The sequence below is a fragment of the Engraulis encrasicolus genome, chromosome 11 (genome assembly GCF_034702125.1).
Source record: "Engraulis encrasicolus isolate BLACKSEA-1 chromosome 11, IST_EnEncr_1.0, whole genome shotgun sequence".
In the NCBI taxonomy this organism is placed as follows: Eukaryota; Metazoa; Chordata; class Actinopteri; order Clupeiformes; family Engraulidae; genus Engraulis; species Engraulis encrasicolus.
The window spans coordinates 17,921,804-17,948,069 of record NC_085867.1 but is presented as its reverse complement, the minus strand read 5'-3'; the positions used below and the strand labels follow the sequence as shown (position 1 = coordinate 17,948,069).

Sequence of the window (26,266 nt, the reverse complement as noted above, 5' to 3'; positions counted from 1 at the left end):
CAATATGCCTTTAGTTACATGCTGAGATACTTATACGCCGCACACATACACAACACTGTGTTTTGCAGGAAACCAGCAGTTGTTTATATCTGACTCGCATCAAAACAGAACTGGTTTGACACTATTGCGAGAGAGGCTAATTGCAAGACCCCTACAGGTGCAGTTTGACACCATTTTTCTTAAACCACTATATGCAAAAATACACTTCCCCTTTCTCACTATATCAAACACGCAAACCTGTAAATGACCCATTTCCCTAACCGACCTTCGTCTTTTTCTTTTCTTTGAATCTGTACATTGGTCTACAAGACAGCAACCCAGACCATCTCCACTAGGCACAGCTACCTTATGGCCATTTTAAAGTCTACATTATACTGCAAAAAAACATCATCATCATATTGGCACTGGTGAATACAGTTGAATCTTCAGTCTTCTCCATTTCTTTAGTATGTCCTTCAAAGTGCACTTAGTCTGACTGATATCTGGGAAATTGAACCAACTGAGTGTCCAGCTGTCGTCTTTCCTCCTGAGCCGTATGGTCTGACAAGGACTGCCTTTCTCTCCATAATGAGTTGGCAAAAATTCCTGACAGCAAGCTAAACCCGTCCGCTCAGTCACCTTAGGGCCATTTTAAATTCTAGACGGAAAGTGCAACTCGGGGTGGGAAAAAAAAATCATAGAAGTTATACTTTGACTTTACAGCAACTAAAGTCTCCTTACCGATAAAAACGGCTGAAAGTGAGACTGAGACATAGAGCTTGGGGGGCTTGTTCTATCTATGACATTTTCGGTTTAAGCGTTTAAGTCTGACAGACAAATCATGGTTGCTCTGCTCTACACTACTTCCCCGTTTTGTGTGTGTGTGTGTGTGTGTGTGTGTGTGTGTGTGTGTGTGTGTGTGTGTGTGTGTGTGTGTGTGTGTGTGTGTGTGTGTGTGTGTGTGTGTGTGTGTGTGTGTGTGTGTGTGTTCAGCATGCTACAGTACGTTACAACAGATGGAACAGATGGTTTCAGCCAACTTCAGGCCAACTAGTATTCAAGGAAGCGGTTATTGCGACTGTATCGTTTTCGTTGAGAACCACTGTCTGGAGAATATAGATTAATTATATACAGTGTCAAAGGGGATTAGCTGCCTAAACAGCACGGAACACTTTCATCATTTTGCAGCAAACTTCAAAAAAAAAAGTCACCATCAGTTCAAATTAGCAGGCACCTTTTTAAAGTGTAAAGCAACTGCTTTTAGATTAATTCATGAAAACTCACAGCGTGGACCAACTGTACAACATGCGCATGCACACACACAGACACAGACAAAAAAAAAAAAACAAATCCGCCAAATGGGTCAGAAAGCCCAAACAGGCATGATAACTTGATTACACCAGGCCCACATAATTAGCCAAACTACTGTCCAAGCTCTTGTCAATAATATTCATGGCTGTGCCTCAGTTCTCATTCTGCCAGTGCTACTGTGTAACAGTCGAGACAAGGGCTCGCTGTATGGTTGTAGTCAGCGGGCCTCTACTTCACAGCACACTGACAAATTGCCACAATTATGAGGCAGCTGCCAGCAGCCTTGCGGATGCCACGCCATTTAAAAAAAGAAAACAACTCAAGCTGCCCCTACAAAACATGCACACACACACCAGCCCATTCCCAAAAGTGAGTCGTTCAACTGCATCAGTGCTTTTTGGCAAGCTGACCACACCACGTGATTCACCCACTGGCTGACCGAGTGGAACGGTCAGCAAATTTGTTTACATGTAGCGGATGGACACACACACGCGCGTGCACACGCACACGCACGCACGCACGCACACACACACACACACACACACACACACACACACACACACACACACACACACACACACACACACACACACACACACACACACACACACACACACACACACACACACACACACACACACACACACACACACACACACACACACAAAGAGCGTCCTTCCCAAACACGAGCGTCTAGGCCTAGCGGGTAAACCTGGCAGCTGCCCAAATGAGTCTTTTAACGCTGGCTGTAAATAACACAGAAAGTACAAATGTGCGAACACACATTTCAGAGCAGCTGTATCCAGTTACCCAATTAGCCATTTCAATGCTCAAACTCTACTACGAGCTGCTACGCTTCAGCAGGCTACTGCCTCCAGTACACACAGGCTGCAAGTCAATCTACATCCTCATGTCCTTTCCTGTAGCCTCGTGACGTGAGGCAAGGCTCCCCATCATTAACAATCAAAGGCCTTATTCAATATCTTGCAAAATCCCAATTTAAATTCATTCAATTAAAGTCATGCGCTGCAACATGATCTCACTGAATTCCGTGAAATGAACACAGCCCCTTGCGACACCAAATCTGTGACCGTTTCACGGATTTTGCTTTGAATTTTGATTTCGTGATGGGTGGTCACCGAAGAGTTTCCTGTGATAGGCTCACGGAAGAAGAGCCTACTCTACTCTATGTTCCCACAGCTCAATGTTCTAACTGATGAGCTCTATGTTTTATTTTTCCAATTTCAAAGTTTTTACTGGCAGGCTAGGGTTAGGTATTGTTTTGGCCTGGGCACTGCATATATGGCTAACATTCTTTCGTTTAGTAGGCCACTAGAATCTGAGTGGAAAAGGTATTTCTCAATTGGAAAGTTGAATGGAAGAGAGCCCTCAGAAAGTCACTCTGCGCTGGCTGACAGCGGGGAAACGTAATCGTCGTCTCCATAGAGGTGGGATGACACAGATGCAAGAGGCCACAGGCAAGGACAGGACGAAGCAGTTTGACTTGCACACACACAATGACTACACACAGAGCTCTCCCAGCGAAGTGAACCCATCCATGCTGGTAGAGGTTATGTGATCATCACGTAAGCTTGCTCTGTACAAATATGTCAGCAGGCAGCTGTATCCCACTTGGCTGAACCTCTTGTATTGTGCAACACCCAGCAAAACGATGTGAAGCCATCAACCACTCCCAAGTCTTTTGGTCCGGTCTGGTGAGCACAACTTAACTTGCAAATGTTACTATGCATACCCAGATCTGTTTGGATGGGGGAAAAAGGTAGTTTAAACACGCTTTTCCTGCACTTAGTTACGCACGCATGCACACTGAGGTGGGTAAGGCTCCAGTCTTACCTAAACCTCTCTCTCTCTCCCTCTCCCTCTCTATGTTTACAGGGGAGCAGGCAGCAGCAGACACCACAGCCCAAATGGGGCCATGTGTGAAAGGTGAATGTGCACATAGGGAGACCAGTGTATGAGAGAGAGCATTCATTGCATTCAAGAGAAACTGTGGCTGTGTGTGTGTGTGTGTGTGTGTGTGTGTGTGTGTGTGTGTGTGTGTGTGTGTGTGTGTGTGTGTGTGTGTGTGTGTGTGTGTGTGTGTGTGTGTGTGTGTGTGTGTGTGTGTGTACAATGCATTCAAGGGGGAGTGAATTTTCCTATGTGTGTATGAATATATGCGAAGGCGTGTCTGTGCGCGCACACACATTCAAGAGCAAGTGAAGTGACACTACATATTTCTAGGGGAGAGTGGGTTTCATAATGGATGTGCGTGGTTCAGGTCTGTGCAACAGGGCATCATAATAACATGATGATTCCATGCCTGCAGGCACACAGATGCACACACGTATGTAGATTTATTCAAGCAGTGTATTACTTTGGGTTTTCCATCCGTCTCATTCACCATTTCTGTCTTTCTTTCCTTTGAATTTTGAATCTGAGTGAACTATGCTTTAAAAAAAAAAAATCAAAGTAGACCACATTTGGTGCTTCTGCAAAGCTTATGTAACTTAACCATGTCAAACTGAATGCCCAATGTTCCCATTGAGGCAAATCAGCATGAACAAAAAACACAAGCCCCTAGGCTGAAAACAACAAAACAAACAAAAAACAAGCACAAACACAACAGTAGTTATAAAAATGAATCACAATAAAACATGTAAATCAAATAAATCATATGATAATTATTTAAATGAAGTGGAAATATCAATCAAGTAATCATATATAAATTGAAATAAATAAATGTTCCTTTTGGAGGCAACATACACCCATATACGGGGTACAGTGTAGGTCACCCACTTTGAGACCATTCACCAAAAACAGTTAAAACACAAATCATATCCATAAACAAACAAAGCCATAGGTTATCTTTGGAGTGGAAGGAGATGAGGCGGTCACATTGGGATCAGTTCTCTTGCATAATGACTATGACAAACAAACACCAACCATACGAACCAGATCGCAAAAGTAATCAGTATACACAGCACAGTATCACTTACCTTTGGAGTGGAAGGACATGGGGTAGCCACACTGGGGTCAGCTTGATTTCATACAACAACCATACAAACCACATGCATATGAACACAGGAAATATCTGCATTATTATCTGTTACCTTTGGAGTGGAAGGAGATGAGGCAGTCGCACTGGGGCCAGTTCTCCACCGGCTCGTTGAGGATGACCTCCTCCTCCAGCGTCACCACGGTGATGTACTTGAAGAGGCACAGGCGCTCCAGGATCTCCTTCATGGGCTTGGACTTGGACTTCTTGGCCATGGCACAGATGCCCACCACGATCTGACGCTCCGGGGGCTGCAAAGGGTGGCGCAGGTGACGCATGGTAAACTAGACTGCATTCAAACCATAGACATGAACAAGTAGATGCCACGTTGACCAGAAGAGCTTTGTTTCTTTGATTTACAAGCATAGATGTGAACACAGCTTGCCGACTTGACCACTGCGAAAAGGCTTAAGTCAGATCACTGCAATGTTTAGCGGACATAAATGCTACTATCAATTGGTGACAAAAAGGCTGAACACGACATCTAGTGTTCATATATTATGCATTCAACAAGCTAATGTGTATAGTGCACATCCCACACAGTTGCCCAGGTGCCAGTAAATCTAGTAAAAGTAGTTGAATGTGCTCTTATTCAATTAAAAAAACACATCAGATTTTATTTTATTTTTACTTTAAACTCTACTGCATTCTCACAGAAAATGCAAAAAATGTGCTCATATTGGTAATGTGAATGAACTTTGTGAGTTTAAAAAAAAATCATGGATAGGACTCTTAGACGATAATGCAGGCAAAGCCAGTTAGGCTATTTGGTCCAGGTGTCTTGCATAGCATACCAAGCAAATGGACTGCTTTTATATTGCACATTTGCACGCACGCACACACACACCTTTTGCAAAGGCTAATGATGTAGCAGTGGCTTTCTAAATGACGTTTCAATCAAGAGAATGTAACAATTAATCTGCATAGGAATGGCTTGTGCATGATAAACTAGAGTGCTCGTGTTACAGCATATGACCACCTCGAACAAGCTTGCTCAGATCACCATCACCAAAATTCAATCAATGCACCAACTCTGGTGAGTACCTTAACTTAACTCCTTGGCAGAAGAAGCTGCTTTCATGTGTACACTTGGCACTAGCAGTGTAGCAAAGAGGGGACATCTTACAATGAAGGCCTCACATTCACCCGTTCTGCTCACACCCAAACACACATTCAGGCACTGCCAAGGGCTAGTGTTGTAATGCCAGCAGCAATACGTTTCAGTGTCTTTCTCAAGGACACTTCAACCAAGGCAAGGTGGAATCAAGCCCGGCCATTTGGTTGCTGGGTGACCCCTCTATCTAGTTAGTCACAGAAGGCAAGCAGGAATTTGAAAGGCCCACATATGACCGTTTTGTACATCCAACAATTTTCTAATGGTATACTAGAATACTTGAGCATCATTGTTAAAGACTTTCAGCAGTATCCATGGAGACTAGTGGGCAGGTGAAAGCCTTTTACAGCACACCCCCCTCAGCAAACAGCACATACCATTTCTGTTTGAACACTGTACAGTACTTTACATGGCTACACTGTACAGCATGTGCAGCAGTTGCATGGCTAGTTTCACTTCGCATCAGCACTAACAGTTCATTCCTCTTTGCTAGACACTATTCTCACCCTTTGCCACCTTCCTGTTGTAGCAAACTAAGAATGGCTTTTCAAGCAGTTTTCTTCTAACAATGACACTTGAGATAAGCTTCTGTTGGCTTGCTGGCACACAAATGAACTCAATTGTTACACCTAGCCTGGCAATAAGAACCTATTCCTAGTAACACTATGAAACAAGCCGATACCGAGCCAGTGTAGCTGCACATTTATTGAACATTAAAACACGACAAGCAATATACTACAAGTACAAACAGCAAAACCATCATGCCTTGTGCATGTTCTCCAGTCAACATAGATAAGTTAGAAAGAAAAAACAACCATGAAAGCAGCCACCGAAAGTCAAGGCACGCAAACACCAAGAGAATTGTGTTCGCCTCGTGTTGTCCGAAGTGCCTGGACCAGAATGGCCATGAATTTGAGATGATAAAGGTGATAAAAAAATAAAATTATGCCAGTTTTATACGTTTTCAATTACATTGCATTACATTTTATTATATTGCATTCTGAAAACGTTTGATCATTTAATTTTGATAAAAGTGTGCAATACACATTTTATGAGACCACGAGTATAAAAACTCTCCATGTAATCTGTGGGTGGACAGCACACCATATATGGGGCATTGGGGGGTCAAGGAGCATACATTCTGTTAATACTGTTTTGGCTTCCACAGATGGTTAGTGACCATGTAAAAGGCATACCACAGAGGTTGGCCTTGCCTTGCCTGGACATTTGGAAAAAAGAGGCCCTAAGGTCCTCAGCCAGGGTCACAGCTGTTGTGGAGTTGACTGAACTTTGTTGTGGAGTTGACAGTTGACTGTTGACTGGCTCAAGTTAGCGTTGGCTGGATGGCCGCTGGCAAATTCAGCATCAATCATCAATGTGTGTGACTGACTGTGTCATTGTTTAAAAGCCAGGCCTCGACACGACTTGGCTCCTCGCCTCTTGGGCCAAACTATAATATTTAACTGTGTGAGACAAAGGTCCTACGTCAATCCAATAGACCTCAGAGTTAATGAATGGCTTGTTGCACACAGACAAAAACAACACAACAATTGACTTAAAGGGCAGTCAAGTAAGATTGAGAAGAAAAAAAATATCGAGAGCACTTGTGAGAATGCAGATTTCTGCCAAGTTATTTTTCAAAACAAAAAAACGAATGTGGAGGGGGTGCTATGATGTACTGCGCTGCTGTGACATACTGCGCTGCACTGCGTGTACTCGCCCATGTGGTTCGAGGTTCGAGTCCAGCTTGGGTCATATCCCAACTACACCCCATCTCTCATTTAGTGTCCCGCTTAACTATACTGTCTCAAAGCTCCCAAAAGACCCTCCCCCCCACCAAAAAAGGTAGCAAAGACAAAAAAAACACAATTGTTTGTTAGTTTGTTTCCTGAGTGACTCACCGAGTCATACTCTTCGTCGTCCTCCTCCTCATCCTCCTCCTCCACGTTCTCGTATAGGCAGTCGTAGCCCAGCACGCGGCCTGGGTCCAGCAGCTCCTCCCCCTCCCCCTCGTCCGCCCCCACGAAGAAGCGCGGGTGGTCCGCATGGTCCGCCTCACCTGCCGACATGGCAGCCCAGCAGGCAGGCACTGGCACAGGTGGCGATGTTGGACACCGCGTGCAAATCAGTGGAGGTGAGGATGGGGGTGGAGGTAGGGGTGGTGGTGGAGGAGGAGGAGGAGGAGGAGGAGGAGGAGGAGGAGGAGGAGGAGGAGAGGGGAGAGGACAGGGGTGCCTTTAGAGGCTCCACAGCGGTGGACTGGACCCTATCTATCTATCTGCCTATCTATCAGTCGGTGGAGAGCTCCCGTCCCAGCTCTACCTCACCTCCACTCCTCTCCACTTCACTGCAGGCTACTGGGTAATCTCCACCCACTTGTCCTTGGGCCCGTTTGTTTGTCTGTCGCTTCCAATCTCCCTCCTCTATCTTTCTTTCTCCCTCTCTCTCTCTCTCTCTTCTCAATCTCTCTCTCTACCTATCTATTTATCTCTGTCTCTATCGCTCTCTCTCTCTTTGGCTGGCTCTCTGTCTGGTGTAGTCGACCTGCTGCGGGAGGCAGATTAAGCTGACCCAGGTGGAAGTGGCCCTAGTTGGCAGTGTGTCCATGGGACAGACACAGACAGACAGGCAAAGGCGCAGCCAGGGACAGCCAGGGACAGCTCACATGGGGTGGGCCGCCTCACGGGGCTCTCTGGCCTCATCCTGCTCCTCAGCGATCAGCATGGTGCTCTCTGCAAAACACACAGACAGACGAAAACATGGTACACACCGACACGTACAAAAACAGAAACACACACACAGTTTAGGCTATTGACAGAACTCAGCGTCCTTTCTTCACCGATTGTGCAACGAATTGTAGATTAAATGAGAGGAACCTGATGCACTTCTTTGAAATTGCTTTGTAAACATCTGCCCCAAGCTTTTTTTTTTCTCCATCCTCCCGTTTCAGTGCTCGGAATATGTTTCCATTTTTGTGCAACATGTTTATGTCCTTACTGCACATAGTTCAGGAACAGTCTATTTTCAGAAAGTCTAAAAACTGTTTTTCTTTCTCTTCTTTCACTGTGTGGTGCAGCCCAGACAAATGTACAATGTACAACATGCTCATCTGACATGATATGCTGGTTCTACAGAATCCTGCACGCCATAACCGATAAAGAGCATATCATAGGCTGGCCTTAGCCAAGCATTATAAAATGCAGACAAAAACAATCTATCCTGTGTGTGGGGGGGGATGAATGCTTACACAGAATGTACTGTAATTCCACAGGAAACTAATCCCACAGGACGCTGTATTGTTTTTTATTGGGCAAGTCAACAGTACATGGACACCCCCACACTTCATCATCCCACAACAGAAAACACAGACAGGACAAAGGTTTGCTTGCACTTCTTAACAAGCTACAAGTAATGTGTAGTTGCTGAACCATCCCTTTGCAGCAGAGGTTTTCAACTGGTTCTGGCCCAGAGACACCATTCAGATTGAGCAGTAGTATATGCGGCCCACTGTGTCTGTGCAGTATATTTGTAGTAGTTAAACTGCAAAGGAACGCAAGGACCACCAGCAATATTGCCACGGACCACGTTGAAAACCCCTGCCTTATGTGAAGCGAAAGTGAAAGTGTCAACTGGGAAACTCCAACTCCCAGCACTCCACAGCACACAAGTTCACACACTACACACAACGAAATTGCATGTATGCTTCACCTGTGCAAGGGGGCAGCCCTCAATGGCGACCCAAGGGAGCAGTGTGGCGGGACGGTACCATGCTCAGGGTACCTCAGTCATGGAGGAGGATGGGGGAGAGCACCGGTTAATTACTCCCCCCACCAACCTGGCGGGTCGGGAGTCGAACCAACAACTTTTGGGCGACAAGTCCTAACCGCTTACCCATGACTGCCCTTATAGTAATAATTGTGTAGTTACACACGTCCTGTTGATATTGAGGCAAGAGGAGAAGAGAGAGGCGCTTACTAACGTACTCGCCACAGACCACCAGAAGGCTTCCTCCCCATGTGCAACGAAACTTCCTCTCTGCCTCATATCAGTCTCCTATCTGCCTACTTGACTCAAGAGAAAAACAAACATGCAGGAGTGCCTCCTCCACTGCACAAGCCCTATAAACAGCTGCTCTAGTTATTCACGGTCACACTTCTGATGGTTGACGCTCCATTTCTGGACTGCCACTGGTTTCTCTTTTTCTGCCAACAGCAACATGGCTAATCTCCACAATGCTTCCAGCCTCCCAGCAGAGACAGTCACTAGCCTTCCTTCCTACATAAGCTGTGCAGCACCTGAGACAGCTAGAAATGTAGCATGTACCATTTCTGTTTAGAAGCAGCACAGTCCCCAAAACATTGCATGTTATATACCGCACAGTTATTTAAGGTAGCCTAAACGAACAAGAAATCCTTTGGGTTCATCACAAAAGATATGGGCCTACTGAAACAGGCAAGTAAACAGACAGACAGAAGGGTCATTACAGGTCATCTAAACAGGCCAGCTGTTTACCAGCAGTTGAAGCTTAGATCCAGGTTTGAGTCTCTGTCATGTCATAGGTCAGTAGCCTTTTTCAGACAGGCATGCCGTTATTCAAGAAGTAATTTGTACATTTGACAGATATCTTGGTTTCCTTTCAACACATTTGGCATGAACTATTCTAAACAACATTCAGCATTCAGTCGCCAGCTAACCCAAACGCTAATTCCCTGTCTGGTAATGGCCATAAAATGGCTTGTGCATCATCCTCTTAAACACCAAGGGATGGCCGCCAACGACTATCACCCAGTGTCTGAAAATCTGTCACTGACACTTTGGCATGCAACACCAGTTTGCAAACACAGATCTGATCTACCGTGTCACAACAACAGAGCTGTACACACATACTTTACCTGCGTTACATGCCATGAAAGTCAAACGTCATATGATCTGTCAAAAGTCTACTGTATCCTCGTTGAAGCACGGAACAGAGGGAGACCAACGCTATCGTTTTGTCGTTTTGCGACAGTCTTGCAGCTAGGGCTGTTGCAAATATTGAAGAAATGTTAAATGTTAAAATAACTGACATTCTTCACCCTTGAATAACTAAGCTTTCTACACATAGACACAACTAGCACTAGCTAACACTGTTGTGATGGGGGTTCACGTCCTATCGGATTCAGCAACCTAGAGACGGACAACCACAGCAGAAAATGACTGATTGATCGATATTAGTAACAACTACACTCGTTTAAGTGATGTTAACAGCGGTGGGAAAAATCAATGGCAAATCAATTGCGGACCAGAGCTTCTTTAGCGAGTTAGCTTTCGAGCCGTATGTCCTCCTGGGTTCTGCTTTTAATGATGACCTAGTGTTGGGTTAATTTACTCAGCTTCAACATTGCCAACAGTCTAAATATCATTGTGATTTGAACCATTTAATATCACCCTTTCGACAGAAAGCTTGCGCTCAGTGATGCTGGGTCTGCTTCTATATTCTCCAGACACAGACAGACACACACAGCATGTATGACCCTGTTGAAAGCTAGCAAGCTAACTGACTCAGTCCAGTCAATGTTCGCCAACTGTTTTATGAATGTTTGACATTAACTTTTAATGTAACTGTTCTAAAACACGCCCTTGGAAACTTGCATTAGTCTGATGATCCATTTAAAAATAAACCAAACCTTGATCGTCTGATCAGGCTGGGATTCTTACCTGTTGTATATTAAAGTGGCGTCATGTTAAACTTGAAAGTTCAATTCAGACAGAATTTGCATCACTTTCTGCATCCAGGCAGCCAGTTTAAAACACTGCTATTCGGCTAGCAGCCAGCCACTGCATGTCTTGAAAGCACCCAAGGAAGAGACTAGTTCTATGCTAACGTGTGTAGCTAGTGAACGCTGGCATCATCTTGCTCTCGTGGATGGAATGAACAGTCCAATTTTAGATCCAAAGGTGCGCAGTCACTCGACTTCTTTCAACGGGAGTGTTGTCTCAGATACCTTTTCCTGCATTCGCTGCTAGATAAAGCGACTTAGCAGGGGCCCATCATTTTTGCGCCAGTATTAAAATCACAAACACCAGCGGGCGACAGCCAGATGAAACGTCACCAGAGAGAAAGGGTCGTCACTAGGGGGTGGGATCGCTTGGCAAGCTGCTTAGCAGCTGAAGGGTTGTAGCTGGGTTTCTTAGCGTCCAAAAAGGGCCTAATCGTTACGCGCTGGATAGAAGCACCAAAATCGGTGTAGACCTTCCTTAGGGTGTTCTCCATCATTTCAGAAGGGGTGCCCCAAATTTCAATGTCATTAAGGTCATTTTTATGGGGTAAATCCAAGATGGCTGCCCAAAACCAGCCAATAGTAGTAAAATGCTGTACTGCCTGGACATAATGGTGTTATGGGCCAATCCACCTATTTGTGTGTGATGTATACAAACTGAACTTTGAAAATATGTGCAAAACTTACCATAAAAACAATGTTATATATGTCTTATTTAGATTCAAAAACAGGAAAATCATAAAAACCATGGTCAGAATGAGATCACTCTACAATTGAGAGCTCATTTCTGGGCATTTAGGTATTGAACCAACATTCATTAAGAGTTTTAAAAATTTGCAGTGGGTCATATCTATAACATCCAAAAAGAAAATTGTGGTTAGAAAATTTAGGGGAGAAGAGATAAACCCTTGAACTGGGCCACACATAACTGTCCCAATGTTAGCATGCTAGCATTAGCAGGTTCAGACACTCAGTCTGCTCTTCAGATAAAGATGGCAAACAACAATTTTAATCCCACTTACACATGCGCGCACACACACAAACTACTACTACTTCCTTAGGACCCCCTCAATGATTTAACCCTAGGAGTCCAACTGAAATATATTCATATCAATCAAGTCAATAATATATGTACATATCAAGTGTCAGTGACAGCTGTCAAATGACAAATGTATGCTGGGTAATGTTCAGATATGTATATCGCAGTCCTAAGTGTACAATGGAGTGATAAGGGCATTTATGCTTAGGAAATTATGAATAATCAATATGCAATACACCATACATACAGTATATTGACAGATACTTTGTTTTAAAAGAGCAAAATGGTAACATGTCTGTTTTTTCATCTACTTTTGGCTTTAATCTAGATGACATGTTGGCTACCTAACCACTTAATTTATTGTTTGCTCATTATTTTTTATTTGTGGGTGTGGTCCTTTGTTTAAAACATGTCTGCCTGCCTTCCCTCTCTCACATAGGCTACTGAAATAGTCTTTCAAAAACTTAAAACAACAGCATGTGGAAATCCTATTGGCTTTGGAGGGCTAACGTCTATAAGACTATACTGTACTCTACTGTATTGCACTGTACTGTACTCTACTATACTGTACTGTACTGTAATGTAATGTGATATACCGTACTGTACTCTACTGCACCGTGCAGTATGCTACTGTACTGTACTGTACTGTACTGTACTGTACTGTACTAGACTGCACCGTACTGTATGCTACTGTACTGTACTTAACTAGACTCCACCGTACTTTATGCTACTGTACTGTACTGTACTTTACTTTACTGTACTGCACCGTACTGTATGCTACTGTACTGTACTGCACCGTACTGTATGCTACTGTACTGTACTGTACTGTACTCTACTGTGCTTTATTATACTGCACCATTCTGTATGCTACTGTACTGTACTGCACTCCACTGCACTGCACTGTACTGTACAGTACAACTATAGAACTGAAACATGTAGAGCGGTGGTGCTCAAACTGTGGTACGCGTACCACAGGTGGTACTTGAGACATCTCTGGTGGTACTTGGAATACCATTATGAACTGACTGGCAAAAGTGAATATGGAAGGCCTTTACTGCGATATTCTAATGTTGGTTGTCAAGGTGGTACTCGGAGAGCTCAATATTTTCGCAGGGGGTACTTCATACAAAAGGTTTGAGAACCACTGATGTAGAGCATTCTGAGGACATGTACAATATTATGCAAAACGGTGTAGTGGGAATGAGTTATGTTACTGTTACCACTCAAAATCTTGAAGGTTAAAGAAAGTCGTGTGGCATTTTGTTTGGGGGGGCGGGGTATGATCGACTATTCTTCCGCCCAGTCTATTTATGTGCCTTGCATATCAAGAAAATGAGTCCAGGTAATGATTTACTTTCATAGTATATACCATATGAGAAGTGTTGTTCTATATAGATATTTCTCCTATGGGTAAGGGTGGCAAAAGACCTACAGTACATGTTGTCCATCAGCTGTCAGTTTTCATAGCAGTTTAAGTACTCAATGATTACTGAGCTAACTAATACAACTTTTGACACAAGTACTAGGTGAGGACTTGTCTGCAAATAAACATTTTTTTTTTTAATCTCTGTCTTCTTACTCAACATACACTAAGAAATCATTCCCATTTAATTTGAACTGAAGCCATACTGTGGCCTACATGTAGGCCTATATTGAGTAATCTGTAATGCCATTCTAAAGATGACTGAAATGCTCTCACAATATGCACTTGTAAAAATATAGAATTAGGTGATCTTATGGGGTTCTTCATACATATGGAAAGGTCCTGTCCTTTACCCTCTCTCATACAAATAAAATACGTATATCTGTTATGGAAATTAGAGGATGGGGAACCTGCTACCTAGGGCATCTTGCACTGACACTATCCCATTCAAATCGAGCATTAGCAGCAGTCTATTCTCACCATAGTTTTAGTGTTGGCAATGCTCATTTTAATTCAGACCAAGAATCTTCTCAAATCGTTCACAATGTTACATGCTGTCAAGCACGTAAGCACAGACTCACCCATACTTTCACACTATGTACATTTTGTAGTTTTATCAATCTGGTCTAGCAGGCTACCCTTGCTTCATCTCTTCTGAGGACTATATTAACATTGTCAGCTAAGTATAATGTCATGTAATAACAATGTAATGCGTTACCAACATGACATATTGTATATGACATGGTAGACATTTTTTTTTTCAAGGGGCACCCCTTCTAGGATGTCTTCAAATCAGTCAAGGAACACGTGTACCGAATTATATGCTTCTATCCAGCGCGTAACGATTTCTCGGCTTACAGCCCCTACTATTGGTATCTGTAATATACTTAGGAGACGCATTTAGTATTCTAACTTTAAACCCTAATGTATTATGATTATAAAAACACATATCATTTTTAACAATATTAGGCTCACTATAAACAAGTCAACAAATACGTGCACATGCACAAGTCTATTAACAATAGGCCTATTAGGCAAGTTCTTGCCACTTGTCATTAATTAAACTTTGCAAAAGTAAATTGAAGTTATATTTTTATTTTAATAAGTATTTTACATGTGACACAAACGAGCACTCACGCACGCACGCACAGAGAGAGAGAGAGAGAGAGAGAGAGAGAGAGAGAGAGAGAGAGAGAGAGAGAGAGAGAGAGAGAGAGAGAGAAATGATCTGACACAAAAACATGTCAATTCAAAAGAAAAGTGATTCCTTCAAATCTCATTGGCATGGACCTTCAAATCTGATTCCAGAGGTGTTGTGTCAAGGAGGGCGTAGCCTCAGTCTGGCTAGATTGTCCTATGACCAGAGACTAGAATGTTTATTTAGAACATCAAAGTAGAACTGTCTGAGGAGAAAACAATGTTCTATGATGTGCCATGAGTGACACCTGAGCAAACAGGAGAAGAAAAGCTGTGAAAGTTGTGGAGATTCTTCCATTGGCAACTTCTCCTGAGCACGGAGAGCAGAGGAGATTTGCCAAGTGGACAACTGCCCACTGAAGAGTTGGCCATCCATCATTTAATCTCCACCCACACTGTTCTGTGCCCTGTCTGCTCTATAGCAAATGGTCTCCATCAGGTCGCTTTGGATTATAGTTTTTTTTTATTTTTAAGGGTTTTTGTTTGTTTGTTTTTAAACTAAATTGTGCTGTATAGGCCAACATCTTATAATATGCACTCAATGAAATCAGAGAATCTCCTTCTATGTTCCTGGCTTCCAACTATGTTAACTGACTCTCGTTCAGTCTCATGATAGCTTAAGATCTGCAACTCCTGGGTGTTCAGGCAGAGCACAATGGCCTCTGAGACTGAGAGGAAGTGATGTGGACTGGCTGGGATGGACAATCAAGACTACATCCAGACCTGACACACACACATACACACACACACACACACACACACACACACACACACACACACACACACATACACACACACACACACACACACACACACGAAGATAAATGTAGGCTACATTTCTTATAGTATTTAACTACCGGTGGAAGCTATTCAACTTATATGGCATATTGTTTCTTTTGAGGGTACGATGTTGGTTTGGTTTGCGCGATTAAGGCTTTAAGGCATTCCAAGGCTGTAGTACTCGAGTCTGAACTTGAGTCTATTTTTTGATGGATTTGGACTTGTCTCGGACTTGGCTAGTAACTGGGCTTGGACTGGGCCACTGGACTTGCCAAGTTTGGCTTTTGGACATGACCAAGTCTGTATTTATTATGTTGAGAGCATTATGCATAATTTATTCACACAAACACACACACACACACACACACACACACACACACACACACACAAACACACACACACACACACACACGCACGCCCGCACGCGCACGTGCATGCACACTCTCACATACACGTAAGAATGCAACTGGGCAAAAACAAATGACAAATTGTTTATGCTTTGCAGACACTTTATTACACAAATAACATTGTTACTGAAAATAGTATTCTTGCGATAAAACTTCAGTGTCACAACAAACATCAGACACATCTTACACATCCGCTTGGAAAATGTCGTAAATACAGCTTTAGATACATAGTAATAATAATAATTATTATAATAATCTTTTTCATTTTTTTTAGCCTTTCATTGAATGCGGAACAACATAAAAATCAAAATACAGATGACAGTAGTAGCAGCGCTTTCTTTATGTGGCACATTATGTAATAATAACAGGTGCTGCGGAAAGGCAAAAAATACACACTTAAAAAGGCACACATGTACAGATAAGAGTCAACCAAACGCGTGGAGCCATTACCTGATAACTTATAAAAATGCCATCCGGTCGATAGAATCACTTGGAAGTATAGGAGAACAATAGTACACAGAGCTGCAAGCAGCGATGATGGGGCCAAGCGGCGAAGCAGGCGGACATGCTGTAGTTGCCATGGCAATCCTTCATTTCGTTCCATCAACAAAATGGATGTAAGCACTCAGGACTCATTTCATGAGCATATCCTAAAGCCTGCCTGAGAGATGACGTTACATCTTTTACATTATATTGATTGATAACAAGAGGCTGTTGTCTGATTTACATTCGCTAAATGAAGACTTGTTGGAGGTTGAGATCGACTAATTGGATTCTGCTGGACACACGCTGAGGATTGATCATCTTAGCAATCTCAGCGAGGCCATCTCAGAGGAGGGTGTGTATACAGTGACTAAAGGCCTAAAATATCCAGAGAACCTGAGCTCCATCACTGATGAAATGTACTGGAAATGTCCACGGACCAACTCTACACTACGACTTGGCAAACAAACCCCTCATTGGATATTTGATTGAGGAGAAAATGGGCGTGCAGTAAGGAAGGCAATCCTTCCTGGTACTCTTCCTAGGCACAGAAGCCTCTGGTGTTTTATCTGAAATGCAGAGGCGATTCTATGGTCAGGTGGGGCCCCAAGTGAAAATGCAAAATAATGAACATTTGAACCAAAATCGCCACTACTGTGGTAAAGTGTGGGCTGTTATCCACTATCTAGGAGCTTGGGGGCCCCAAGCGGCTGCCTGCCTTGCCTGGTGGCAAGATGCGCCTCTGCTGAAATGTATATGTGGCTTAACAATCAGCTTCAGTTGGATGTGACGGACACTTTGGTATAATGATGACGTGTATCAGACAAAGTTGTGAAGATGTCCAACCCTGATTCTCACCAGTCGGTGGTGATAGAGAGCTAAAGGTGCAGTCATGGAAGGTGCAGTCAAGAATCATGGCACTACTACTCCCAATCCATGTACTAAATATATAAAATTCTTTTCACTGTTTTTTTTCTTCTTTGATTAAAAAAATAAAAGACGCATATGAAGAGGATGAAAAGGTTAAAAAAAACAACAATGAATGTCCATGTGTGTTTCGCAGCTTGGCCCCCAATTCAGTCATGGCAAACAACAATGGCAATAACATAAAAAATAACATTTTAAGTAGTTTCTCTGTTTTTCAGTCTTTATCCCATACAACTTTACTCTGATTTTTAAAATAATCTTCTAGAGCTAAATCCATAGCTCTACCAGTGCTTCACACCTATACGGCTGGTCCTCAGAACTCTAATAAATTAATTTCAAAAGGCAGTCAGAAAACGCTCCTACAGAGAATGGGTCGGTGAGAGGATATGGGGACTGGATGTGGGGTTTGCACAAATAATAATAAATAGGAAGAAGAAGAAGAAGAAGAAGAAGAAATATATTGGCAGCCGGTACGAAGAGTTTTACATAGTATGATTAAAGTACATCCTGACGGTGGAGCTGGACAGAAAGGATTGCTCTGGTGGGCAGCGTTTCATCGGGCATGTCAGCAGGAGACTGGGCAGGAGAAGGGGATCTGGGCAGGAGAAGGGGATCTGGGCAGGAGAAGGGGATCTGGGCAGGAGAAGGGGCAGGAGAAGGGGATCTGGGCAGGAGAAGGGGATCTGGGCAGGAGAAGGGGCAGGAGAAGGGGATCTGGGCAGGAGAAGGGGCAGGAGAAGGGGATCTGGGCAGGAGAAGGGGATCTGGGCAGGAGAAGGGGTAGGAGAATGGGGTATGGGGTAGGAGAATGGGGTATGGGGTATGGGGTATGAAGGGGGTGGAGTTGGGCAGGAGATGGAGGGTTGGGGATGTTTTGGAAATGGGTGGGGAGGGGTGTGGGAGTTTGGGTAAGGATTGGTGGGGGATGGGGGGTGGTGCTCTAGGAGGAGGAGACGGGTGGGTTGGGGAGTTAGGAGGCCTGGGTTCGGGGTGATCCTAGGAGGAGGAGATGGGGGGCAGCGGTGGAGCGGCGTACTCCTCGTTCTCCGAGTCCGTGGCGTCCTCGTCATCCTTCTCCTGGTCGCTGTCCTCGTTGCTGATTGGGTCGAAGCCTTGCCGGGTGTAGCCTTGACGCGAGGCGAAGAAGTTGCCCAGGTTCAAGGTGCCCGCCGCTTTACCTGACAGAGATGGGGGGGAGGGACGGGGCAAGGTCAAACAAGGTCAGATGAGGATAAGTCTGCATGTACAGAAATCTCATCACCAGATTTGATGTTGGTGGTTTGAATGTTTGCCTGTTACTGTGATCTGAGTGAATGAATGAATAACTGAATGATATTCTTGTGTGTGTGTGTGTGTGTGTGTGTGTGTGTGTGTGTGTGTGTGTGTGTGTGTGTGTGTGTGTGTATGTGTGCCTGCATGTGTGGGTTTATGTGACTGAGTCTGTAAGTGACTGAGACTGTGTGTGTGTGTGCACCGTGCACATGTGCATCTGTGAGTGTGAGGGAGCACGTCAGTGTGTGTGTGTGTGTGGCAGGCACCCTGCTGTATGATTTATTGATGCGGCTTAACCTCCTTTCCCATGTAATAAATGCTAAATGTGGAGTTTATATACAACTGCTGAAATAGCAACACAGCAGGAATCAAATATTTATGGACATGCTGTATATACACCCAGAGAATGTCATATTTCTGTAGCACGGAGGGGATTTGCTGTGCACGATGGTTGAAAAAAAAAATTCTTAGGGGGATCAATTGAATAAAGCACCCCTGACAAAATAAGAATTTAGGATATTTATGTAACATTTTATTTGATTACTGTTATCTGCAGTAGAGCCAGAAAAGATTGTATATGCTTCAGACAGAAAAGCGAATCGAGCATCTCGTATGAAAAAAAAATGAGTTGAGAGGTGGTGTGGCACAGCTACAGCTAGCTGAAACATCCAGAAGCACAGAGCCCCAAGGGACCCAGCAGCCTGTGCTCACTGAGGCGCGATGAGGAGCAATGCATTATATATATAACAGAGTGCTCTGGGTCAAGCTGCAAGTGTTAGGGTTGGGATTTTACAACGGCTTGTAAACAAGCAAGTCTTAGCGATTCCCAATACCACCCTTTTTCTCTCTTCCTCCACCACCAAGCTCCTGCCTCTATGTACGCTCTGCTCAATAAAATAAAGGTATAAAATCCAAAAAAATAAAAAAATTCCAAAACAGGGTTAACTAGTGACTACCTGGTACCCCCGAGGGTTTAGGCCCAGCAGTGTCAGAGTCCTGACCTCTTCCAGAAGTCTCCTCCAGCCCCAGTGCATCCTTTATATCTCCAGGCTACCCCACAATTTAACCATGGCCAGATGGTGAGGGAAGACATGTTTTTTTGACAAGATGGCCTCCCACACTAGAGGGCTAACACTAGAGTGCTGTATGTGGTGAAATGGCTATGCGAAATGTTAGAGGCAGGAAGCTTGGCTACAGGAGGTGTGGGAGAAACGATGATTCAGAGATGGAGGGGAAAACCTGCGGTGACAAGGGTTGGTCACCAGAGGGCAGTCTTCACCACACAAACGAAGAGTCGTCTTGATAACACACACTGAGCCCTTAATATCATCCGAACCCCCTACGCACAGTACAGACATCCATTTTATCTACCAATATTTCCAGGTCTGGGCATACAATGAGGTGCCATATATTAAAAAAGATAAAACATATACCTCTTAGCTTGCCCAGGATTCCAGTGGAGGAGTTTGGATCCAGTTTAACCTCGTAGTCATCTAGGAAAGACAGGAGAGGGCAAATGAAATACAAAAAACATCTGTACCCAATGGAATGTATACACACACACACACACACACACACACACACACACACACACACACACACACACACACACACACACACACACACACACACACACACACACACACACACACACACACACACACACACACACACACACACACACACGCTGTGTACACTGAAATTCAGGACTGACAGACTGGGGAAATCATTTGTCCCAAGAGCCATGCAACTCTATAATCTGTCCATTAAGGACAAAGAGAAACTTCTGGACTTTTCTGCATGATCACCTTATTTATTTTTTATCTAATTTTTATTTTTACTTCTCTTTTTAATCTACAGATCAAACCGGAAAAAGGATTTCCCCTTGGGGATAAATAAAGTTTACTCTATCTATCTATCTATCTATCTATCTATCTATCTATCTATCTATCTATCTATCTACGCGCGCGCGCGCACACACACACACACACACACACACACACACACACACACAATTACTCACATTCACAGTCCCAAATAATTCAGCAGCTAGAGTATGACAGCTGACATTTCTCAGCTTTGTGTATTAAATTGAACAAGATCACATGCCAGATAATTAATGGTCCTTTCCAACAAGTCATTGTGTGTTGTGTTGTGTCTGATTTGTAAAATATGACATTAACATTTAACATGTCAGTGTAGAAACAAATGACTTAATTTCACAGACAGTCCTAGCCTGATAAACCAGACAAAATATGAGATTGGATGTTTAATTTAGTCTGGCCCCGATGAACGATACATCCAAAGACTGTTGATGAGAACAACCCGTTGTCTTTCAAACGGTGTCTGTGCCTATAGGTCAACGCTCTGACCAATCAGCGCAACTGACAATTATTACCATCAAAGAACATGGATCCACGTTTTATAGCCTGTCGGTAAAATGGCGAAAAAGTCCTAATTCTTCCAAAACTGATTCCAAAGCTGGGTCAAACGAGAGCTGTTCAATGCTTCTTGTTATTGTGTCCGGAGCGTCTAAAGCTTCCTCGTCACTCGTCAAAACATTTTGGCGTCCAGCGAGTGGCGCTAGTTTACTAGGCTAACACAGTCCATACCCCACAGAAGAGCTACCCCGCCATTAGTGATAACAATTTCAGAGATTTAGCAATGGGGAAATACTTTGCCATGCGCCATGTACCATAAGGCACTTTAATGTGTGAAACATATTCCTGAATGATGGCCCTCTCATAAGGCTTTGTGTGACTATTATAATACCAGCAGTGCTTCTGCTTAATGCATTCAGCAAAGGTCAACCGCCGCTACTACATTGATGAGAACATTTGTATGATGAATAAGATCACCTAGTAAAGCTTCAAAGTGTTTTCACTTGCACACTGAGAGCATTTTTTTTAAAAGCATCTCATTTTTTCAACTCAGAAATTGATAGAGGTCACCATCTAGAGACAGTATATGGATGTTTTCAAACTTTTTGCCCTAACACAGTCACACACACACACACACACACACACACACACACACACACACACACACACACACACACACACACACACACACACACACACACACACACACACACACACACACACACACACACACACACACACACACAGTCTGGTTTACAACACTTTTGACTGGCACCACTGCAGCTGCCACAAAAATCTCTAATGTCTGGGAAAGCGCACACACACACACACACACACACACACACACACACACACACGCACACACACACGCACACACACACACACACACACACACACACACACACACACACACACACACACACACACACACACACACACACACACACACACACACACACACACACACACGTGTGCCTATGTTTAGGTCATCTTTGCTGGGTCATGGGTGTGTGCCTGTGTGCGACTGTTCTTTGCTGTGTCATACTGTAAGTGTGCATATGTGTAGGTGGTCTTCGGCGAGCGGTGTGTGTGTGTGCCTGTATTGTACCTCCGTAGTTGCGTCCCCTCTTCCAGCAGACGAAGCCGCCCACCACCAGCACGGCCAGGGGGATGAGGAGCAGGGTGGTGATGAGACCTGGGGACACTCCCTGGGAGCCCTGGGCCGCCGCACTCTTCTCCTCCTTCTCCTTCTCCTTCTCCTTCTCCTTCTGCACCTCCTGCACCACCGGCTTCTGCTTCTGCGTCTCCTGCTTGGGAGGAGACGGAGGAGGTGCGGCGATCTTGGGGATGGAAGGAACGGGCTCGCGCGGGGGGATGGGCTTCAGGCGGGCTTCAACGATGGTCTCGGTTTCTGAGGAGAGGAGAGGCGAGGAGACGAGAGGAGAGGAGGGAATAGGAGAGGAGAGAAGATGAGAGGAGAGGAGAGGCGAGGAGACGAGAGGAGAGGAGGGAATAGGAGAGGAGAGAAGATGAGAGGTGGATGGGGAAAAGGGAGGCAGAGGAGAGGATGGGAGCATGATCAGACAGGGATGAGGGTAGGGGAGAGATGAGAGAGGGGAGGAGAGAAGGGGAAAGGTAGGGAGAGCAGAGTAAAGGAGAGAAGGAGGGAAGGAGAGGAGAGGAGAGGAGAGAAAGAAGGAGAAAGAACCAACAGACAATATGAATGATATAAAAAAGCACCGTCACACCAATTATTCATGTTTTTTTTCCCTGCTACTTAGGCAGTTCAGATTCTATCCCACTTCCTCATCTTGACAAGTACATGCTAGTCAGTCAAATCTGGACGCGGACAGCAGCTAATTACTCACTGAATTGACAAGGCAAGGCAGGCTGACTTGGTTTTGAAGGCTGACTCAGTGTTTGAACGTGCTATCAAAACAGGCGGCCTAGCTATCACTGCTATACGGTTCAGAGGCAGCTCTGACACCGAACACAAGCAAGGACATTTTGTATTCACAGCAGATGCTGAAAGGAAGCAAGATGTTCTTATTGTTATTCTTTCTGGCTTCATGCGCGCCTGGCTTTTTCCTCGCACCCCATTTTTATCTGGGAAGGAAAATGCTGCCTAAATTGCATTTCACACCAACTTAAAAAAAAAAACACCACATTGATTCCTATTCACACGGAATTCAATATAAATTGAATTGTAGGCGGATAATGTACTTTACAGTAAAGGCGGCTATGTGAGGGTAAAAAAACCGAAAGAAAACATTTAAGAAAGAAAAAGAGAGGTAGTATGTTCTGTGGTGAGTCATGGCGTCATGGCAACCGTTTCTTCTCCCCAGATGGTTCTGTCAGAATGCTGACTACTTCCCTTCACTGAGTAGTTACTCAGCGCTTGCTCCCCTTTGCCTTGTAGCGCTGAGTGCAAGTCAATTATGGGTAAGAGGGGGCCCCGGGCCGCCTGAGGGAAGCCTTATAATCACATAGCGCACGGGGAGAAAACAGAGGTGCTGTTTGGGCCAGCAAAAGTGGAATGGGTCAAATGACAGGCTGTGTGTGTGTGTGTGTGTGTGTGTATGTGTGTGTGTGTGTGTGTGTGTGTGTGTGTGTGTGTGTGTGTGTGTGTGCGTGCGTGCGTGCGTGTGTGTGCGCGTATTTGTGTGTGTGTGAGCGCGTGTGCGTACGTACGTACGTGCGTTTGTGTGTGTGAGCGCATGTGCGTACGTGCGTTTGTGTGTGTGAGCACGCGCGTGGGTGTGCGTGTGTGTGTGAGCGCACATGTGTGTGTGTGTGTGTGTGTGTGTGTGTGTGTGTGTGTGTGTGTGTGTGTGTGTGTGTGTGTGTGTGTGTGTGTGTGTGTGTGTGTGTGTGTGTGTGTGTGTGTGTGTGTGTGTGGTAAAGGCACGTCTCTTGGGCATGTTGCTGTAAAGTAATAACAGCTTACCCATGACATGTGTCACAGGTGAAAACCAAAACACCCCCACCGCTGCAACGGGTGAACTGACAAATCTCCTCAGCCTAGTAAATTACAAGGCAATGCCACCATACATAATACGTACAGGTTGATTCTAATTAGTACAAGCCAAGCACTGTATGGTAATTGAGATTAAACAATAAACACACAGTGCAGTAGGACTTGAAGCTGGGGTTAGCTGCCTCTGCTAACTAACCAATATGACAGTAACATGAAGAGAGGCTTTCAGGAGGGAGCAAAGAGGTCAGTTGTCCCGGGCCCAGGGAGAAGGGGCCCAAAATTGGGTGCTCATTACATTGTAAGGATTAAGCGAAGAATTGGGTGAAGCTGTCAGCAGCTCTGGTAACATGTACTGGTAGTAATGTGTTGGTAAATGGAATGACTGAAGACAAGGTGAATCTTTATAGTTTATACCTTCAATTTGCTGTATTTCCTGGACAAGTCCACCCTTCTTCACAGATCGGTGTTCTGCTTCTGAGAAAAGAGAGAAAATAGGAGAGGGAGGGAGGAATGGAGAGAGAGACAGAGAGGAGGGGGGAGGAGGGAGAGGAGTGGTGAGAAATGAATTACTGTTTTTTGGCACGACATGGCTTCTGTGCTTTTTCCTAGTTCACTTCAACAGTGGGCACCTTGATATGACATCAGACCCTGGCGTGATATCAAACCGTGCACAAAGTGGCCTCCACCCAGTGCTACCCACGCACACAAATACACAAAAAACACACACACACACACAAACACACACACACACACACACACACACACACACACACACACACACACACACACACACACACAATGCACTATACACACACACACACACACACACACACACACACACACACACACACACACACACACACACACACACACACACACACACACACACACACACACGCACACACACACACACACCATTTTGTCCTTTTTCCCCGACACCCACACCATCGTGTGCCTTCCACCTGATCATGCTGTGAGTGACTGTGCTGGGTGCATCCGTCTATAGTGCAGTGCAGAATAAGGCCACTTACAATACCACTCCGACATGCCACTGCACACTCCCTGAAGAGCTGCATTACTGGATGCTTCCAATAAAACAAACATTGTTGACGGAACAACATGGATAATTTCATTCAGTTGTATGCATTCCTAATATTTCAAGACCGAGGCTGTCAGGCACAATAGTATGATTTATGATTCTCACAACAAATGCTGTATAAGTAAGAATACCTTAGGAAGAGGTGGGATGAACAAGGCTATTTGAACATTTTTTTAATGTGATATAAAATGTATTCATTTATGCACGAAATACAAGACTGGCATTCATGCTTTTACATAAATCTCTTCCAGAGGCTTACAGCTTTCAGACAGGATGAGACATCAGTCTGGTACTCGCTACCAGGGAAGCCGACAGGGGGTGGGCACAAAGGGGACAGTTGTCCCGGGCCCAGGGACAGAGGGGCCGCAGAAGTGGGTTCTCATTACATTATATGTATTGGGTGGGGGGGGGAGGGGGGCTTTCACATGAATTTGTCTTGGGCCCAGCCAAAGCTGTGAGCAGCCCTGCTCGGCGCTGTATATGTAGTGGGGCTCAATGAGGCGGAGGGAGTGCTGTATATGTAGTGGGGCTCAATGAGGCGGAGGGAGTGCTGTGTTGATTTATTCATTCATTCACAGAGAATCCTTTCACTTGGTGGAGCAGTTTGTCCATTACATTACCGACTCCTCTCCTACGTAGGTAGCGGCTCTTGACTCCATGAAATGTCCTTGGCAATTCACCTCAAAAATGCCTGACTACACATTTACTTTGCTACTTTGCGTAAAAGGGTGGAAGTGTTCACTGCATGGGCACCATGAATGTGTTTGCTAGCTGGCTGGCTGGCTGGCTGGCTGCGATTTCTACATTACTGAAGGACAGACATGGGACACAAGCAGGAACACACTGTCTGTCTGACTGTGGAATGAAGGACTTGCTTGCTTGCTTGCTTGCACACAGTGTGATGTGCCAGCAGTTCAGCTATTGCACTTCCATCAAGTGTTTTTTTTTTTTTTTGCAGCATTCACATCTAATAAACACACCTGTCATTTCTGATAATGACTCCAATGTCACTCAGCCATGAAGAAATAAAGTGTGCTAATTAATCAGGATAACTCAATTA

The 26,266-nt window shown here is 44.5% G+C and overlaps 2 protein-coding genes across 13 annotated transcripts in view; both read right to left on the bottom strand.

Annotated features, from left to right (window-relative positions):
* The window catches only part of ppip5k2 (diphosphoinositol pentakisphosphate kinase 2), a 64,891-nt gene extending 53,343 nt beyond the window's left edge, over positions 1-11,548 (bottom strand). For all 10 annotated transcript variants that reach the window (XM_063210128.1, XM_063210133.1, XM_063210134.1 and 7 more), the window contains exons 1-3: positions 11,160-11,548; positions 7,364-8,194; positions 4,404-4,599 (exon numbers count right to left, since the gene is read on the bottom strand). In XM_063210128.1, the coding sequence (XP_063066198.1) occupies positions 4,404-4,599; positions 7,364-7,531 (364 nt within the window). In that variant the 5' untranslated portion in view covers positions 7,532-8,194; positions 11,160-11,548. The remainder of the gene's footprint in view (positions 1-4,403; positions 4,600-7,363; positions 8,195-11,159) is intronic.
* A 5,747-nt stretch (positions 11,549-17,295) lies between these two features.
* Positions 17,296-26,266, bottom strand: part of pam (peptidylglycine alpha-amidating monooxygenase) — a 134,216-nt gene continuing 125,245 nt past the window's right edge. For 2 of the 3 annotated variants that reach the window (XM_063210084.1, XM_063210086.1), the window contains 4 exons: positions 24,522-24,581; positions 22,239-22,541; positions 20,183-20,242; positions 17,296-18,655 (listed from right to left, as the gene is read on the bottom strand). In XM_063210084.1, the coding sequence (XP_063066154.1) occupies positions 18,474-18,655; positions 20,183-20,242; positions 22,239-22,541; positions 24,522-24,581 (605 nt within the window). In that variant the 3' untranslated portion in view covers positions 17,296-18,473. The remainder of the gene's footprint in view (positions 18,656-20,182; positions 20,243-22,238; positions 22,542-24,521; positions 24,582-26,266) is intronic. The other variant, XM_063210085.1, reaches the window with a different exon arrangement.